Here is a 20784-nt window from a genome sequence, read left to right as displayed (position 1 = left end):
ACTAGAAAGTATACAAAAATGAGAATGAACATTTAATATACATGCTTCAGTTTTTATCAAGACAATGTTTAGTTTTCAGAGTTTCACCGAAGAAACTTTATGCGTATGATAATGGCAAATTTTTCATCTGACAGGAACCACAGCAAAATGTGGTAACATTACAGCACAACACTTACACAGCATATAAACATCAACATCAAACATCACATATTATTTTTGGTTGAAATGAAAAATCCAAATAATATGTTAGCAGTTGTGACTAATGACATTAAACATATTTCTGGTATACTACAACACTAAAAGAAAAAAAAAATCCAATGTAGAAATACAATGAAAGGACAGAAACATGAAAATGTCCCATATATGCATGAAAGGTGTAACAGATTACAAAAGAGCACTAAAAAAGTTTCTCGGGCATTTTCATATTCCTTATTCTGCATATTCTTTAAATTTGGCAGTGAATAATGCAGCAAAAAGCTCTTTAGATACTCCTAAATGTTTTTACCTCATCTAAGAACTAAACAATAACTACTAAGCTTAAAAATAACATAGAAAATATATTCACCAAACAAATTTAAAACCACTATCAAACTACTTTCATTTATAAGAAAAATTAAACTGATACCATCAGATCTGGTATGAATGCTCTTCTATTTCTTTCCCCAGGTTTTAAAACTTTTAATTGGTATTAAAGGCTCTTTTAGATAGTGTTATTGTATTAATAAAAAGATGAGAAGAGAAGCCAAAAATAGGGGTGCCTGGATGGCTCAGTCAGTTAAGTGTCCAACTCCTGGTTCCAGCTCAGATATGATCTCATGGTTCGTGAGTTTGAGCTTCGCATTGGGCTCTGGGCTGGCAGCACAGAGCCTGCTTGGGATCCTCTCTCTCCCTCTCTCTCTCTACCCTCCTCTACTAGTCATGCTGTCTCTGTCTCAAAAATAAATAAACTTAAAAAAAAAAAAGAAGTCAAAAATATATGTTTGAAAATAAGTCACTTTTATTTATTTTTATGATTATTTTTAACATATATTTATTTTTGAGAGACAGAGTGCGAGCGGGGGAGGGGCAGAGAGAGAGGGAGACAGAATCTGAAGCAGGCTTCAGGCTCTGAGCTGTCAGCACAGAGCTAGATGTGGGGCTTGAACTCACAAGCCATGAGCTCATGAGCCAACTGAGCCACCCAGGCACCCCTGAAAATTAGACACTTTATTATTATTTTTTAATGTTTATTTATTTTTGAGAGAGACAGAGACAGAATGTGAGTGGGTTGGGGCAGAGAGGGAGGCACAGAATCCGAAGCAGGGTCCAGACCCTGAGCTGTCAGCACAGAGCCCGATGCAGGGCTCGTATTCACGAGCTGTGAGATCATGGCATGAGCCGAAGTTGCACGCTCAACCGACTGAGCCACCCAGGCACCCCAAAAAATAACCCACTTTTAAATTTATTACTCAACACTAATCTGTCCTGATATTTTAAGAAAAATTAATGTTAAGAGAACAGAGTTAAGAATTTTTGGAGGCCATGGCTGCTAGAATTCATGGACCAGAGTATCAGAGAGGAGAGAGCTGCATGTGAAGAGACAGTTGCAATGGGAGGAGATGACTACACTGAGAGAGACAGCTCCAGAGACCTGCAGCGTTCTCCTTTTGAGTCTTCAGCCAAGTATAAGTCAGCACATTCACACAAGGAAAACTACCTGAGGTCAGAAAAAGAACCACTGAAAAGTTTCCTTTTCCTTTGGTGGACTAATTTCCAGAGATCACACAGCCAGAAGCAGTGCATGTGAGCCCCAAGTCAGAGTGGAGTGGGAAAACCTTGCAATAAACTGCACATCGGGTATGATACTCCAAAGTGTTGCCCTTCATGGGGAAAAATTCACCCCGGAAGAAAGAATATTTTAATCCTTCATGATAAAGCTTCAAAGAATGACTCAAAAGGGTCAAACTGCCCCCCAAATAACTAACTGTGTCTCACACATCTTAAAGCTCAAAAATACTTGAAGTTTAAAATGTTCAGTATCCAACAAGGTAAAGTTCATCATGTCCGGCATCCAGTAAACAATTACCATGCATACAAAAGAGCAAGAAAAATGAATCAATGGAAACAGACTCATATGATAGAGATAATGACATTAATAGACAAGGATATTAGAAATTATGATATTAGATAAATGAATAAAGATGTGGTATATATACAGTGGAATATTACTCAGCCATAAAAATAAAATCTTGCCAGTAGCAACGACATGGATGGATCTAGAGGATATAATACCAAGTGAAATAAGTCAGAGAAAGACATACACCATATGATGTCACTCATATGTGGAATTTAAGAAACGAAACAAACTAAGAAAAACAGAGACAAAAAAAAAAATCTTAAATATGGAGAACAAACTGGTGGTTTCCAGAGGATGGGTGAAATAGGTCAAGAGGATTAAGAGTATATTTACTGGGATGAACACCAAGTAATGTGTTGAATAGAATTGTTGAATCTTTATTTTGTACAACTGAAACTAATGTAACACTGGAGATTAATCATACGTGAATTAAAAAAAAAAAATGACAGGGCACCTTGGTGGCTCAGTTGGTTAAGAGTCAGACTCTTGATTTCAGTTCAGGTCATGATCTCATGATTCGTGAGACTGAGCCCCACATTGGGCTCTGCACTGAAGCATGGAGACTGCCTGGGATTCTCTCTCTCCCTCTCTCTCTGCCCTTACCCTGTGTGCACATGCTCAATCTCTTTCTCTCAAAATAAATAAATGAATATTTAAAACAAAAGAATGACTAGTTGTGTGAGGTTTGTAAACTTGGGCAAATCAGTAACTTGGACCTCAGTTCACTATTCTATAAAAAGAGCAGGTTGAATTAAGTCATCACTAAATTTATTTCAGTTTTAAAATTTTATAGTTTTAGGGTTTATCTGTTCATATATATGAAATATTCATGACCACGTAAAAAATTCATTATAATAATACTTTATGAGTAGAGAGAGGGGAAACTGAGAGAAAGCAACGTTGCTTCCAGGGCCAAAAGAAAAATGTGGGCTTGGGCTGTAGAATACTTTCACACCAGAGGAATTCCTTATAACAGTCCAGGTGGTTATCATTACCTTTTCTCTCTAAGCCTACTCCCATTTTTTGGCTAATATTTTCCACCCACTATTTCATGAAACACTTCCATGGTGCAAGGCATTGGGTTTCTAGGATAAAACAGCAAAAACTTCTTACATTATTCCCTCAAGCCTTTACTAAAACATATATCCAGTAGGCAATGCATTAAGATATTTACCATGAATAACAGGCAATTAAAGTAACTGCACAAACAGACTCATAAATACAGAGAACAAATTGGTGGTTGCCAGAGGAGAGGGGGTAGGGTAAGGGGCAAAATAGGTAAAGAGGATTAAGAGGTACAAACTCCCAGTTATAAAATAAATAAGTCATAGGGATGAAAAGTACAGCATAGGGAATATAGTAAATAATACTGTAATAGTATTATAATAACATTGTATGGTAACATTGTATGGTGGTTACACTTAGGGTGAGTGTTGAGTAACATATAAAACTGTTGAATCAATATGCAGCATACCTGAAACTAATATAACATTGTATGCCAATTACACTGCAATAAAAATTTTAATGTTTTTAACTAATACAAATAACTACAAAAAAAGTTATGTAGTTCCTGTGTTCAAGAAAGTAGAAGAAAATATGAGCACACTAAGACATGAAAGATATTTTTAAAAATTTAATTCCTAGAGTTAAAAAAGTCATCTGAAATGAAAAATGCAATGGATGGGATTAATAGCAGATAAGACAATGCAAAGAAAAGAATAGCAATAGAAACAATCCAAAATAAAGCACAGGAAGAAAAAAGATGGACAATAAATGAACAGGGCATCAGCAGGTCTTGGGCCAACTGAAAGCATCATAGTATACGTGTAATTGCACTCCCAAGAGAAAAGAGAGAGGGCAGAAAAAATATTTGAAAAATGAATAACCAAAGCTTTTCAAAACTTGATAGAAACTATAAATCCATAAGATCTGAGAAACTCCAGAAATGCCAGAAATATGAAAAATGAAGAAAACTATAATACACATGACAATAAAATTTCTTAAAATGATAGAAAAGTCATAAAAGCAGCCACAGACAAAACGCACATAAAGTACAAACGAAAAAAGACAAGAATGACAGAAAACTTCTTTTGAGAAACAATGCAAGCCAGAAAACAACGGAGCAACATCTTGAAAACAAACTAAAACGTAACGTGGAATTCTATACCCAGAGAAATATTTTTTTTAATGAAAGCAAAATAGGGGCACCTGGGTGGCTCAGCTGGTTGAGCATCCAACTTTGGCTGAGGTCATGATCTCACATTTCATGAGTTTGAGCCCTGCATGGGGCTCTGTGCTGACAGCTGTGTGTCTGTCTGTCTGTTTGTCTGTCTGTCTCTCTCTCTCTCTCTGCCCCTCCCCCACTCACGCTCTGTCTCTCTCTCTCAAAAACAAAGGGAAAAAAAAAGAAAAGAAAGGAAAATAAAGACCTTTTTTTCCAACATAAAAAAACTGACAGTGTTCATCACTAGCAGACCTGTACTGCAATAAAAAGGAAGTCCTTCAGGCTGATGGAAAAATGATACCAGAGAGAAACCTGGCTCTACACAAAGTAATGAGCACTGAAAATGGTAAATATATAGGTAAATATAAAACATTTTTTCTTATTTCTAAAATCTCTTTGGAAGGTAACTGTTTAAAAACAAAAATAACAATGTATTGTGGGGCTAATAATATATACAGAAACAAAATATATGACAATAATACTATAAAGATCATGAGACAGGAAATAGAAGTATATTGTTATGAGGTTCTTATAATTACATGAAGTGATTTATATATATGTGTGTGTGTGTGTGTGTGTGTGTATACACACATATATATAATTATTTGAAGGTAGAATGTGAAAAGTTAAAGATGGATACTTTGAATTATAAAACAAGCACTAAAACCCAGAAATAAAAACAAAGAGGTATAACTAATAAGCTAACAAAAGAGAAAAATGGAATTTCTAAAAAAACATGCAATTAATCCAAAAGGGAGTAAAAGAAGAAAAAGGGGACAAAGAACAGATGGGGCAAACATACAAAACTAGCAAGATGGTAGATGTAAAGACAACCATTTGACAAATGTCTATTCATTATAAAAACTCTCACCAAACTAAAAATAGAAGTTAATGTCCTCAACCTGATAGAGGCATCTACATAAACGCTACAGTTAATATCATGCTTAGTGGTAAAAGGCCATTCCTTAATACTGGGAACAAAATAAGGAGGTCTGATCTTACCACTCCTATTCAACATCACACCAGAGGCCCTAGCCAGTGCAGGAAGGAAGGACACAGTCGGAGAAAGAAGAAATAAAATAGTTTGTCTTCACAGGTGACATAATTGTCAACACAGAAAATATCAAACACTGTAACAGAAATGCTGCATAATATTAGCAGACAGCCCAATGATCGAAAGCCATAAACTGAATATTACTCATGTAATGAAGATAAATAATGATATCTACCCCATAGTGAAAAATAATTCATTGTGCCTACAAAATATCAAAAATAACACCCCCCAAAACAAAGCACAAAGCCTACCTCCCAGGAGTGTGAATCTCCTAATGCATTATTACCATTTGCTCACGTGTCAAGCAAGCTGTAGAAGAGATTAGTGTCTTAGGTGGAGGTTGAACTAAATGACCTTATCTCTTATAACAATAAAATTCTTTAAAAAATTTTGTTAATGTTTATTTATTTTTGAGGGAGGTGGAGACAGAGTGCAAGCGGGGGAGGGGCAGAGAGAGAGAGAGAGAGAGAGAGAGAGGGGGGTGGGGAGACACAATCCGAAACAGGCTCCAGGCTCTGAGTTGTCAGTACAGGGCCCGACACGGGGCTAGAGCCCACGAACCATGAGATCGTGACCTGAGCTGAAGTCAGATGCTTAACCAACTGAGCCACCCAGGCAACCCAGTAAAATTCTACGAAAAATGGGGGTGCCTGGTTGGCTCAGTCTGTTAAGCGTCTGACTTCAGCTCAGGTCACGATCTCGCGGTCCGTGAGTTCGAGCCCCGCGTCGGGCTCTGGGCTGATGGCTCACAGCCTGGAGCCTGCTTCCGATTCTGTGTCTCCCTCTCTCTCTGCCCCTCCCCCGTTCGTGCTGTGTCTCTCTCTGTCTCAAAAATAAATAAACGTTAAAACAAAAAAAAAAAGAAAAAGAAAAAGAGTAAGATAGTTCAGATTTCCTATTACTTGCTACAAGCTATACCTAACTTATATTACATTATTAAAATCTATCATCGCAAATTTTTGGAGAAGCGGAAAAAGCTAAAGTGATTTAGTATGTGTGAAAAAAAATTACAAGAAGGAAATCCTTTAAAATTTAGTTGTGAGAACTACTGACAAGCGTTTTTGAACTGTGCTGTTTTTACAAAACATTGTTGTCCATCTACACAGCAGCACTAGAGAGACCAGTGAAAGCAATGCTGTAACTTGAAGCAATTAGGATGTGTTTGGTTGCAAATAACAGAAAACTCAAAAATTTCAAATTGCTTTAATAAGGACATTTATTATCTCCCCTCAGAAGCAGCCTAGAAGGTAGTTTAGTTCAGAAGCTTACAAGCTCACCAACTGCCTAAGTCCTATCTTTCTTCTTTACCACTCTCAATAGAAAGTTTTTGTCCTCAGATTTGTCCCCTACTAGCTATTGTTCCAGAGACAACAGGGAGACACAAGGCCAGGAGAAGCAGAACTGTTTCCTCTCATGTGTATCTTTCTACCAGTAGGAAAATCTTTTCCAGAAGTTTCCATATCCCAAACAGGCTTTCCCTCCAGTCTCATTAGCCACAACTCTAGGATACAGTTGCTATTCACACACTGACAAGAATGTAATTACTACCATTAGAAACATTATTCACCACCTGTGCTGAAGATTTCCTACTCTGAAGCACAGGAAGACAGACTGAATCAAGGTTCTGTCAGGAAGAAAAAAATGGGGCAGGGGGTGGGGGTGGGGGTGAGATTAAAAGACTGAAATAAACATTCTCAGATTAAAAAGAGAAATGGAAAATTTTTGGTTGTAATCACAGGTTTAAAAACAAATCAAAACAAATCAGTAAATAACAAATCAATGAGACTGATAATGTTTGATTTTGCACCATGTAGTTTGTGCTTCATACTGCCAGAACAGTTCATGCCACTCATTTTCACAATTATATGTCACCTATTATTCTCTGAATATTTCCTATTTTCTTAACTGCACTGTAAACTTCTTCAGGATTAGAAAACTAATTTTTTATGAACTTTTCAGAGCTACCAATAAAAGAAATAGCAAACACCAACACTTATGAAAACCTAACATATATTTATTTCTTGCAATTAATAATTTTCCTCCTCATTAAACCTGGAAGATTGAACACAAGCATGTATCTCTGCTCTTTTCTAAAACCCAACTAAAATGACAATAAAGGACTTTAAAAGGTATACATTCATAAGAATAATGAGAATATAACAGAAGATATCAGTGGACATGAAATTTTAACCAAATTTGAGAAAATCGAAAGATTACAGACATGTTGCAGACTCAGAAGACCCGAGAAAGCCGAAACATGAGGCTGCAGAAGGAGTGAATGGTGTGGGAGAGGCAGTGAGTGACAAGCCAACGGGCACATCACTACTACCGAAAGGCCCGGTAACCAGACGTACCAGCTACCGGGCAGCCAGGAGGATGTATACGGTAGGGCAGAAGGATTGGTTCAAAGCTTAGGGAAGGAACAGGTAGTCTATCTACCACATGCCCTCTCCGCAGGCCCAAGCAACTACACTGCCCTGGTCACCACAGAAGACAACATTGCACAAGAGTGTCTGGTAGTTCCCCATGAAAACCGATCTTTCACTCGTTCCCCCTCCAAGTTACAAGACCTTTCCTACTCCCTGCTACACACACAAATACCTTCTGATTAGCACTCTTAAATATCAACAGCTGGCCAAGGAAAGCAAAGTCCATAATATTGCAGGCTGACACAGAAAAGAAAGGGAGAGAGTGAGTGAGTTGTGGAGAAGATAAGAATTAAGTTTAAAAAGAAGAAAACAAAGAAACTCAGGAAAAACAGACAAAGAGGCAGATAAAACTTAAATAGTAATAATAATACCACCATGGATGATACTGCATCCATGAAACAAGAACAGGAGGATTCTCTTTAAAAGAAAAAAAGAGGGAACTGACAGAAAAAAGAACACAGTTAGCAACAATATGATTCTCTTTATTTCATCTTAGCTGGAACGTAATAGCTGATGTAATAGCTGAAGCTGGAGCTGCCATTTTACATGCAAGATAGAAACCAGCTGAGGATCCGAGAGCAAGATAAGAAGAGCCAGAGTCTTTAATGACGGCTGAGCTGCCACTGCAGCCCTGGAGTGCTCCCTAACTGTGAGAGTTTCAAAATAAAAGCAAAAACGAAAAACGCCTATCTGATGTGATACGCTACTTGGGGCTTTTCTGCCACTTGTACTTTAACCATATACTAACACAGTACGTGCTACGCAGTAAGTTTCCTCCCAACCCTGCAACCTGAAACAAAGAAAATTATGTCCCAAGCATATAATCATGTTGTTTCTGTCCGCTGTGCTTAGGTCTATCTTACGTTAGCCAAGAAAGCTGGATGCTAACACTTCGGGTTTCAGCATCACAATCTAATCACATCTACCACGTGCAATACAGTGTAGTGCTGAAGGACCCGTGGCAGAGTCACAGGTGCCACGGCACACTGCACCCATTGTGTTCGGGTGTTGCAGCGTCACTCCACTAAGGCTGACCTTCAATTTCCCTTCAGTGTGACTTTCTTCTTTTAAATTCATACTGGATGACGGATGGCTAACATAATAAATATGTGATCTGTCTACACCGTTCCCCCAGGAAGAATATGCCTTTTTTAAAATAAGGCACTGTCACACACCTGGAGCCCAAACCTAGCTCTTAACTCTTTTGTCCATGGTGAACATTGCAGCTTTTAAATGTTTTTACGTTACCATAAACTATTAAAATATGCTATTCAATCATACACAGACACACACACACACACACACACACACGTCACTTTCATGCAAAACTAGAAATCCTAGAGACAGTATTATGATCAAGAACATAGAATAAAACACAGATCAGTAGGAGTTTGCTTAGCTGCAGATATCCCCTACACCGTGAATTATAATTATTCCAACATTGTCTAAAACTTTCACGTTAAGTAAAGATTTCACAAAATGCTAAAGTAAAAATGTTATGGTAGACAAAGAGGAATATACCTCTGGAATAATTTTCTTAGGAAGTCTGGCACAACTAATCAAACCGCTAATAAATCCTTCCTATCCCTACCTCCCTTGTTCCCAGGGTTCTGGCTTTTCCATTGATGACTGACTGGGTGGTACATGTGGCTAGGACCTGAGGGAATGATGGCAGGCACTTTTATACAGAATAAGTATAAGAAAAGGGAAATGAAAGACACGCCGAACCTCAAAGGTAACATAAGACAACAGTCCACCTATTTCTGCCTTTCAGAATCAACTTATCTGCTAAATTCTTGTCGTCTTTGTAACTGAGCACTTTGATATGAGCTCAGGACTTTAAAACACACCTTATCAACCTCCCTCCCAGGTATGATCAATCAAAAGTAAACAACCCTACTTCTATATTATTATAGTGCTAAAAGAATGAGCTCTCCTCAAGGCGCCTGGGTGGCTCAGTCGGTTAAGTGTCCGACTCTTGGTTTCTGCTCAGGTCATGACCTCACAGTTTCGTGGGTTCAAGCCCTGAATCAGGCTCTGCGCTGGCAGTGAGGAGCCTACTTGAGATTCTCTCTCTCTCTCTGTCTCTGTCTCTGCCCCTCCCCTGCTCATGCTGTCTCTCTCTCTCAAAATAAATATATAAACTTAAAAAAAAATTAAAAAGAAAAAAACAATGAGCCCTCTTCATTAATGAAAGCATGGAACCCTATAATTTGTTTTTGCTCATAACAAGAATAACCAGTTTACCAGAAAACTCCTCCACCCTAAAAAGTCACAGTACTTATTGTTTACAGATAAAGAAATTAAAAGATGACAAAATACTAATCTTGAATTCTAGATAGCTTCATATTTGCATTGAAATTTCCATCTTAATATTCTTGGCACTTATTGTCTATACTTTTTAAAAAGATGTAAATACTAGGAAGACAGATGGTATCTACTGGGGAAAAAAACTGACACTCTTCTTAGTTGTATAATGTGCTCAGGTGAGGGTGATAAATATTGTTTACACTGAAAGGCTTAATGACCACTTCCACACCACCCCCCACCACAAAAAATTAACACAAAGTGACACAGCTTAAAATGCGTAGTGGGGGAGGGGCACCTGGGTGGCTCAGTCAGTTGAGCTACGGACTTCGGCTCAGGTCATCATTTCACAGTTGGTGAGTTGAAACCCCACACAGGGCTCTGTGCTGTCAGTGCAGGGCCCACTTCAGATCCTCTGTCCCCTTCTCTCTCTGCTCCTCCCCTGCTGTCTGTCTCTCAAAAAAAAAAACATTCAAAAAAATAAATAAATAAGGGCACCTGGGTGGCTCAGTTGGTTAAGCATCCAACTTTGGCTCAGGTCATGATCTTGTGGTTCGTGGATTCCAGACTCATATCCGGCTGTGTGCTGACAGCTCAGAGCCTGGAGCCTGCTTCGGATTCTGTGCCTCCCTCTCTCTTTGGCCCTCCCCCGCTCGTGCTGTCTGTCTCTCTCTCTCTCTCAAAAATAAACATTAGAAAACAAATTAAAAAGATAAGTTAAAAAATAAAAATTAAAAATAAAAAAATTTACACTGGGAGAGATCATTTTTAAGGAGCAAATCCCACTGACCTGTCCTCTAGCAAATGAAACCAAATAAACTGCCAAATCAATGCTCAGTACTCAGTAAACCTGATGCTCCCATGAATGCCACAACTATTCCATCAGACACTGACCTGTCCAGGTTCTATGCAACCTTCACCACAGTCCCTGAGACTAGTGCTTCCCTCTACCTATTTCCTAAACTGATCTGTAGGTGCTATTTCTTAATTTGGGGCTTTCCTCAATGGGAAGAAGTCAATTTGGGAAATTCCCTCATATCACACAATGATTTACCTCTTTATGCTACATGCACCTAAAGAGGATAGGAGTTACTGATAGACCCCAAAGTTCAAAAAACTTGCCATGAGGCGAATGAAATTAAGGCAGGCCCCTTAGCCAAAGTTCACTGCCTTTACATTATGGTACACTATCAAACGATTTGTATGTTAATTATTAACTACTTAATATGTCAGCATGTACAACTTAAAAGGCATAGTTTCTATTCTAATATTCCTCCCTAAAAAATGAAGAATATGAGAGGTATATTTGTAAAACAAAACCCAGATGAAAAAATGAATATTGTTAAATCAACAGGAGATGGATATTTTAGCAAAGCCTCTTATCTAATATTCTAAATTTCGCTGAAATGCACAAGTATAAATCAGAATATGTAACTGTTTCTCGTGGCAGAAAACGAAAAAACTCACCTTTTCAATATTTATCTGGTGTTTTCTTAGCCTCTCCAGGTCTGTTGGGATTACTATCTTAATGAATTTCTGGATAGCTGGTTCAAGACGGCGTAATTTCACTTTTTCTTCATCTTCAGACATTCTAGAAAAATGTTATGTCACTTCTGCTTGCAGCAACTGTCTTCCCCACTCACATGGAAAAACCTAAAAGGCAAATATTTAAGAATGTTTTTAATCGGTTTCTATTATTTTCAAAAGCCAACAACTAGGTAATTTTATGATTTATTCTAAACATATATTCAACTTAGTTCTGAACTTGAATGACTTGTTTTTTCTTGAAGAAATCTTTTATTTTAGGGGCACCTGGGTAGCTCAGTTGGTTCAGCGACCAACTCTTGATTTCAATTCAAGTCATAATGTCACAGTTCGTGAGATCAAGCCCCGCACTGGGCTGTGCGCTGACAGCATAGAGCCTGCTTGGGATTCTTGCTCTGCGTCTCTCTCTGCCCCTCCCCTGTTCATGCTCTCTTTCTCTCTCTTCAAAATAAATAAACTTAAAAAAATTTTTATTTTGAAACTCTTTTCTCTCCACGAAAGTAATGTATATTCACTTTAAGAGAATATGAAAAAGAAAAAAGAAAATACAAAAAAGAGAATAAAGTAATATCAATCAGGGGTGCCTGGGTGGCTCAGTTAAGCATCTGACTTTAGCTCAGGTCATGATCTTGCAGTTCATGGGTTCAAGCCCGCGTCGGGCTCTGTGCTGACAGCTCAGAGCCTGGAGCCTGCCTCAGGTTCTGTGTCTCCCTCTCTCTGCCCTTCCCCTGCTCATGCTCTGTCTCTCAAAAATACATAAAGATTTTTTAAAAATTTTAAATAAAATAAAATCAATCATCTCCTCACCCACAGTTAACTAAGCTTTCCATTTTCTTTCTCCCGTTCTTTCCATTTTTTTATTTTTTAATGTTTTCATTTATTTTTGAGACAGAGAGACAGAGCATGAGCAGGGGAGGGGCAGAGAGAGAGGGAGACACAGAATCTGAAGCAGGCTCCAGGCTCCGAGCTGTCAGCACAGAGCCCAACGTGGGGCTCAAACTCACGGAGTGTGAGATTGTGACCTGAGCCGAGATCGGACGCTGAACTGACTGAGCCACCCAGGTGCCCCTCTTTCCATTTTGATGTCTGTTTTTTTCCATATAAGAATGTATATGCTTAAATACCTTTTTTTAAAAAAAGCTATGAATTTATTGCCAAGTTTTCATTTCCCAGTATATCTTGCACAAGACTAACCTTTTTAAAAAAAGATGTCAAATGGCAAAATTCGAAAAAAATTCATAACATTTCTGCTTGTATCAAACTTCATTTCTTTTTTTAAAAAAATGTTTGTTTATTTACTTATTCTAAGAGAGAGAGTGGGGCCAAAATCAAGAGTCATGACCTAGGCCAAAATCAAGAGTCAGCCTTAACCAACTGAGCCACCCAGGGGCCCCCAAACTCCATTTCTAACCTCATCATAATGTAACTATGTAACTACAGACTTTAAATATAACATCATATGCAACTCTTTTTTCATTGAAATCCTTTAAACTGCCTCTTCCCTTTCTTACAATGTAGACAATGATGAGCATTGTCTACAACCAATACAAATAACCAGTAACAGAGGTGGAATAAGAAAGAATTCCTGAGAGTACTATCAAATGTTCTTTCTAATTCACCAGTAGTCTTCTACCAGTGTTGCAGAATGTCACAGGGTATACTTTTGGCCCCAGGATAGGTGAGGGCAGAGGCTGGCAAGTGAGCAGGCTCCAGGATCCCATGCCTGCTTCAACTGGAGAAAATTTACTTATATATATTTCATAAATTTGAGCTAATTAGATTTTACATCAGTAAAGGACTCCACAGCTTAACTAAACTTGAGAACCACTGTTGTGCAACCTTACTTTCATGCCGTCTCATTAGCCCACAACCTCTCCTAAATTTAAAAAAATTTTAAGCTATGTTAATCCCAATGGGTTAAGGTGTCTTAAACCAGGGTCCATTATGGACAGAGGTTCCCAAATATACTTTATGGAGTCCCTGAATCTTTATGAATAATTATTAATGTATTTTTTACTTATTTCAGAGGACAGAGTCCATTGTTTTATGATATTAAAAAAAAAAGAGATCACTCCAGAAGCATTAAGAACTATAAATAATGTTGTTTCTCTCCTTTCCTTCACAGTTGAAAATCCTGAAGTGTTGGTTATATAGACTATCTCATCGACTTAGTAACTTGGTTTTTATGTCTAAGCTTGAAAGCAAAAAATGGAAAATCTCCACACATCAAAAATAAAGAGAGTTCAACAGCTACAGTAGTTAAGTAGGAAATGGAGATATACGGATAAGTTCATTGCCAAGAGTCCACAGAGCCAACAGGAAAATTCATAGCTAAGGGACTAGACATAATAATCTAAAAAGGAAATTAAAGGGCATCTGGGTGGCTCAGTCAGTTAAGTAGCCCACTCCTGATTTCAGCTCAGGTCATGATCTCACAGTTCAACAGTTTGAACCCCACATCGGGCTCTGCACTCACTGCACAAAGCCTGCTTCGGATACTCTGTCTCCCTCTTTCTGTCCCGCCCCCGCTCTCTTGCTCTCTCTTTCTCAAAATAAACATTACATTTTTTTTTAAAGAAAATTAAAATAGGTACAGTTAAAAATATTCAAAGATACAAAGGAAGGAATAAAATATTTTTACAAGTTAGGTAATACTATGAGATATCAGGCTAACCTGAAAAACCAAGTACAAATTTGAAAAATAAAAACCTAAAATTAGGTTAAATAGTAAACTATGTAGCTGAAGAGAGAATTATTGATTGGAAGATATCAGAGGAATAAAGAGATGGAAAACATAAAAGATAAAATGAGAAGCTCAGTAACAAATAGGAGTCCCATAAAGGAAAAATAAAGAAAGTGGTAAAAATATTATTCAAAGCGAATATACTGAAAGAAAACAAAAAGAATATGTTGAGAATTAAGATGCAAGACCTCAAACTGAAAACGTACATAAGCCCCAAGAAGCATAAATTAAAAAAAAAAAAAAAAAATTTGCCCCTTCCTCGCTCACTCACTCTCTCAAAATAAAAAAATAATTTTTTTTTTAAAAAAGAACTACTAAAAGGCACACTTTAATAATAAACCCAAAGGAGATGAATGGTGAGAAGCTATGATTATAATAAAGTATACTGTTACTGGGTGGATAAATGAATGAATGAAAGAAAAAAGGGTTTATTTTGAATAATAAAAATCTTTGCATGTAAATTATTATTTTTCTATAATGCATCTTTTATAGAAGCATAGTGTTAATTCCATAGATGCTCCATAATTTAATCATCTGTTGCTGGCTATTTAGGTTGTTCCAATTTTCCACTATTGTAAACTACACTACAGCATATGTACCCTTCTTACACATAAATCCATACTACCATCTATGATGGTTCTTCAAAATAACTAGAAATAGAATATGTGCACAAATTTTTTTTAAGTTTTGATACCACATGTCCCAAAGGTTGTGCCTATTTACATTCCCATTAGCAACATATCAAAATGCCCATTTATCCATATTCCCACCAATACATGGTATGGTTCTCCTTAGACATTCAAAAATGGTAGGATTCATTTATTAGCCATTTGCACTCTTATGAATTGCCTACTAGTGCTATGTATCTATTTTACTACAGGGGATGTCTTTTTCTTATTATATTTAACATATAATAGACTCATAAATTATCAATTATTTGTCTCACAATGTTCCCAGTTTATCACATTGCTTGTGTTTTTTTCTACCATGCAGATTATATACTATAGGAAGAAATCTTTACATCTACCACCATTCCTATTTTCTTACCATACCTGATACTCAATATATGCTGATGGAATAAAATATTTTTTCACGTCTCTTCTTCACCATTTCTAGTTCCATCACTCCAACAATGCAATATGCATAGCACCTTACAAGTGTCTTAATTGGCCTGCCTTTAGACTCTTTCCCCTCTTCCAGGTTTTTCCTCAGACTACCACCAATTAATAGAACTCAAACACCAACTGCAACATGCTACTCCTCTGAACAAAAACTTCCAATAGTTCCCTATTATTTGAACAAAAAAATACAATGTTCATAAGTAGATACACCCAATCTAAGTATTATCACCCAACCTCTACTTTTGGCATTGCAGTGATGCTCCCTCTGTCTAGATGTTCTTTTATATTCCACCTGCCTCTAAAATTTATGTATCATTTGATACACAACTCTAATGTTTCTGCTTTCCCTTCCACTAACCAGCTTATGGTGTACATAACAACCCTAATTATTAAATATTTGACTTGTTTGCACTGTTCCCCGATGCTATGATTTTTTTTTCAGTTCCCAAAGTGATATTTCCAGGTTAGAGTTGTGCATGATTCTACCCTCAGCTTTCTGTGTCCAAGGAAAATCTGGTGCCTCATTAAAGCCATCTATCAGGGAAGACATTCTGCCCCAAGAACCTCCCAAGAGACTTTTCTAACTCTTGGTCTCCCTCTGGCCAGTCTTTTTTTCCTTCTCGCCACTATTTCCATTTTTATAAAATTATAATAAAATGCTTATATAACACTAAAATGAGAATACAGTATAAACTTGGTTTGCAAGCATAATGCATTCCAGAAACATGCTTGGAGTCCAAAGCACTCCTATCAAAGCAAATTTCAAGAAACATTGGCTCAGTTGTGATCATGTGACATTCGGCACCATGTAGAAGTACTACTCCTATGGCAAAACACCAATCATTTATCAAGTCAACATTTGTTAGAAATGTTTGCTCATCTTGCAGAACACTCGCAGACCAAGTTACTTGCAATCCAAGGTTTTACTGTATAACATTCAAATAATTGCATAAATCATGATGTTATTAAAACAGAAATTTGTCCAGCAGTGGCTCCAATCATAAAATAGCTCAAATAATCTTTGTAAGCTGTTAAAGGAAGGTCTTCATCCAATATACAAAATGTGGGTTTATTAATTTTTTATTTTTATTTTATCTCTACGCTCAATGTGGGGCTCAAACTCACAACCCCGAGATCAAGAGTCACAGGCTCTACCAACTAAGCCAGCCAGGTACCCCCAAAATGTGGTTTTAAAATATAATTGAATAATAGGTAAAAGTGTATTTCAGCATTTCTTGATGATCTCACAGTTCATGAGTTCAAGTCCAACATCTGGCTCTCTGCTGTCAGCATAGAGCCCACTTGGCATCCTCCGTACCTCCCTCCTCCCTGCCCCTCCCCGGCTTGCTCTCTCTCTCTCTCTCAAAAGTAAACACGCGGGATGTTTGGGTGGCTCAGTTAGTTGGGTGTCTGACTTTGGCTCAGGTCATGATCTTGCAGTTCTGTGGGTTCAGCCCCACATCAGGCTCTCTCCTGTCAACATGGAGCCCACTTCAGATCCTCTGTCTCCCTCTCTGCCCTTCCCTTGATCATACATGGCTCGCTCTCTCTCTCTCAAAAATAAACAAACAATAAACATTAAAAATACATTTAAAAAATTGGAACGTATTTCCAATATAATTAAGCCACAAAAATAAAAAATACATTTACATTAACATCACAACTGTGTAAAATATGCCTATAAAAGAGACAAAACACACAAAAATGCCTAACCTCCTAAACTTCTGTACAGTTGATTTCCTTGTAACATTTTTTTAAAAATGTAATGAAATATTTGGGGTGATAGAATTGTTCTGTATCATGAAGGTGGTGGTAGATATATAATTATATGCATTTGTCAAAGTTCACAGAACTATACACTACAAAGAATGAAACTTTGAAAATTAAAAAAAGAACACAAAATGTGGAGGAACACAAAATGGAACACATGCTATAAAAAAACAAAACTATTACCAACGAATAGCATAACCACACTGAAAGAATTGGGGGAAGAAAATAATCTAGGTAACTGGACAACAGTTTTTTTAAAGTTTTTATTTATTTAAGACAGAGAGAGAGAGAGAGAGAGAGAGAGAGAGAGAGAGAGAGAGAGAGAATCCCAAGCAGGCTCTGTGCTGCCAGTGCAGAGCCTTACGCAGTGCTCGATCCCACAAACCATGAGATCATGACCTGAGCAGAAATCAAGAGTCGGATGCTTAACCAACTGAGCTACCCAGCTGCCCATGGAAAAATATATTTTAAGAGGATACTAAAAGGCTGAAGACAAAAAGAACTACACACAACTATACTGTATGCTAATCAGTAAATTTGTTTTTTTATAGGAGTATGAGTAAGAAATCCTGAAAATCCTTGATGTGTATACTAGGACTGAACAAAGAAGAGAATATTTTGTAGAACATGAAAGACACATGTCTGTCAAAGAAAGAATAGGGGCGCCTGGGCAGCTCAGTTGGTTGAGCATCCGACTTCAGCTTAGGTCATGATCTCGCAGTTTGTGAGTTTCAGCCCCACGTCGGGCTCTGTGCTGACAGCTCAGAGCCTGGATCCTGCTTCCGATTCTGTGTCTCCCATTCTCTCTGCCCCTCCCCTGCTCATACTCTGTCTCTCTCTCTCTCTCAAAAATAAGTAAATATTTTTAAAAACGCTTTAAAAAAATCACAGTAATAATCAATGAAGGCAACTTCCATCAATGGATGGTAAAGTCAGCAAGTGAAAAGTCTGAGGAGAAACAAGATACCTGCATAGTTTAGAAACTCTCCCATTACAAGGGAAAAGTAGTAAATTTACATTAGAGAATCATAGCAGTCACCATCTTAACCAAGTGATCAATAATATCAAAAGCAGTGTCTCATAACATGAACCTCTCATATGAGGAACTGAGAAGGTACATCCACTTCCGCGGCATCAACAAAAAATGCACAGCTGTAATCTAATCATAAGAATATATCAGACAAAATTCAATTGAGGGACACTCTACAAAATAACTGACCAGGATTTTTCAAAAGTATCAAGATGGGGAAAAACAAGAAAAGACTAATGAGCCACTCCGATTAAAAGCAATGTGGATCCTGAGAAACTTAACAGAAACCCATGGGGGAGGGTAAGGGAAAAGAAAAAAAGGGGTTAGAGTGGGAGAGAGCCAAAGCATAAGAGACTCTTAAAAACTGAGAGTAAATTGAGGGTTGATGGGGGGGTGGGTGATGGGTATTGAGGAGGGCACCTTTTGGGATGAGCACTGGGTGTTGTATGGAAACCAATTTGACAATAAACTTCATATATTGAAAAAAAAAAATAAAAGCAATGTGGGATCTTATATTGGATCCCAGAACAGAAACAAAGTCCATTAGGATAAAAAAATTATGAAATCTGGAAAAAAAAAAAAAAGTGGTAGTTTGGTTAATAGAACTGTACTAATGATAACTTTTAAAATTTTGATTACTGTACTATAATTATATAAGGTGTTAACTTTTTTTAAAAAAAAGCTGTAAAGAACTTTTTTTTTTTATTTAAAAAAAAATTTTTTTTGAGAGAGCACAAGCGGGGTAGGTGCAGAGAGGTGGGGTGGGGGTAGAGGGACAAAGGATCCTAAGCTGGCTCTGTGCTAACAGCAGAGAGCCCCATGCGAGGGCTCGAACTCGCTAACCCTGAGACCACGACCTGAGGCTCAACTGACTGAGCCACCCAGGCGCCCTGAAAACTCTATTCTTTTGAAACTTCTCTGTAATTGTAAAATTATTTCAAAATAAATAGACTTTTTAAAAAATGTATTAACTGATGTTTCACATGGGCCAACTGACATTTATAAGTCAAGAGCTGCCCTAATACTCGTGGAGGCGGGGGTGCCAGGTGCTCTGCAACCGATCCTTGGGTGCTTACAACTATTACTACCTGCGTACCCTTAACACTCAGGTTTCCCGTGAGGAAAAAGTACTGGGAGGTTCACTAAATTACTTAAGAGGTTATTTAAAAGTGAAACAGCCCCAATTATCAAAAAAACTCCAAAACTGCCGGCAACCTTCCGCCCCCAAAAGCGATGATGAACACCGTCCTAGAGATCCCACAGGTCTTCCCACTGGTGGCCCCGAATGTTCTCAGGCACGTCCCCCCGAGACGGGGCACTGACTTGGGAAAGAAAAGTCATGGCCCCAAGTCCTCCCATATGGTCTCTTCTCTAAGCCCTCTGATTCTGAATTTATAAAGGAGGGAGTGAGATGCGGGACCTTCCAGAACCACCTTCCGATGTGGCTGACAGGAGGCTCCGATTTCTGGCTCCCCAGTCCTCCCCTCATTGCCCCCGAGCCTGGAGTCGCCTCTCGCTCGCTGTGTCGCCCCCGGCACCCCTGGGCCACAAACACCAGACGCCGCCACCTGGGAACGGATGCACGAGCGGTCTCGGGACCAAGGCGCCGGCGACCCTGCGACCCTGACGACCTAGGGCCCACACTGCGTCACGGGCAGATCAGGCGCAGGAAACTTTCCCACCCCGCGACCCCGGGAGGCCGCCAAGCTCGCCCTGTCGGCCGCCTCCCAACACCCGCTTCGAAGAGAGCTTCCAAAAACGAAACCGCCACTTCGTGGAGCCAGGAGGACCCCCAAAGCGCTCGCACTCCGGACCTGATGCCGGGCTTCCCACCCGGCGCCTCTCGCGCGCGCGCGGGTTCAGCGCCCAGCCGGTCAGGGCCTGACGCCCCCGAAGCAGCCTCCCGCAAACCCCTTACCTCCCGCCGGGGCGCTCGAGGCCGGTTGGTGTGCACGGCGCAGGCGCGGACGCGACGGGGCGGGGCGGGGCGTCGTGATGGGCTGGCTGGGCTGGGCCACGCCCCCTCCCGGCCCTTTTGGGCGCAGTGGGGCGTGGCAAGGTCTCTGTAGCTGCTCCCAGCCGCAGGAATGATTTAAAAGAGTGGTCTTGGTTTACATTGGGGGTTGTAACATTGGAGCCGATACGAAAGAGACCCACAGTCGTTTTTTTAGGTCTGTTTGTTGTGTTATCAGTACGAGATAATTCATACCTTCTACATTTTGCAAAGTTTTTCCGTCCATTTTCCTGTTTTAACACGGATTTTGGTGGGCTAGCCGTGTGTTCTAAGCTTTTTACACATGTAGAAACTGAAGCTCCTCCGAAAGGTTGTGCCTTCTCCCACTCATCCCCAAAACCCCTGTGAGGTGGACAGGACACAGTCTTAAAAAAACTGTAACAGGCACAGAAATTGAAGCTCAGACAAGTTGTGATTCCCTTCCCCCCCAA

General features: G+C 38.9%; 1 protein-coding gene across 2 annotated transcripts in view; it reads right to left on the bottom strand.

Annotated features, from left to right (window-relative positions):
- Positions 1-20318, bottom strand: part of STX17 (syntaxin 17) — a 66862-nt gene extending 46544 nt beyond the window's left edge. The window contains exons 1-2 of one of the 2 annotated variants that reach the window (XM_019454354.2): positions 20258-20318; positions 11598-11783 (exon numbers count right to left, since the gene is read on the bottom strand). In XM_019454354.2, the coding sequence (XP_019309899.1) occupies positions 11598-11720 (123 nt within the window). In that variant the 5' untranslated portion in view covers positions 11721-11783; positions 20258-20318. The other variant, XM_019454355.2, reaches the window with a different exon arrangement.
- Positions 20319-20784: the final 466 nt, after the last annotated feature.

Source organism: Panthera pardus, unplaced genomic scaffold, assembly GCF_024362965.1.
Source record: "Panthera pardus isolate Hobbes unplaced genomic scaffold, ASM2436296v1 HiC_scaffold_20, whole genome shotgun sequence".
NCBI classification, from domain to species: domain Eukaryota; kingdom Metazoa; phylum Chordata; class Mammalia; order Carnivora; family Felidae; genus Panthera; species Panthera pardus.
Note: the sequence above shows the minus strand (reverse complement) of the source record. Positions and strands in the feature narration are given on the sequence as shown.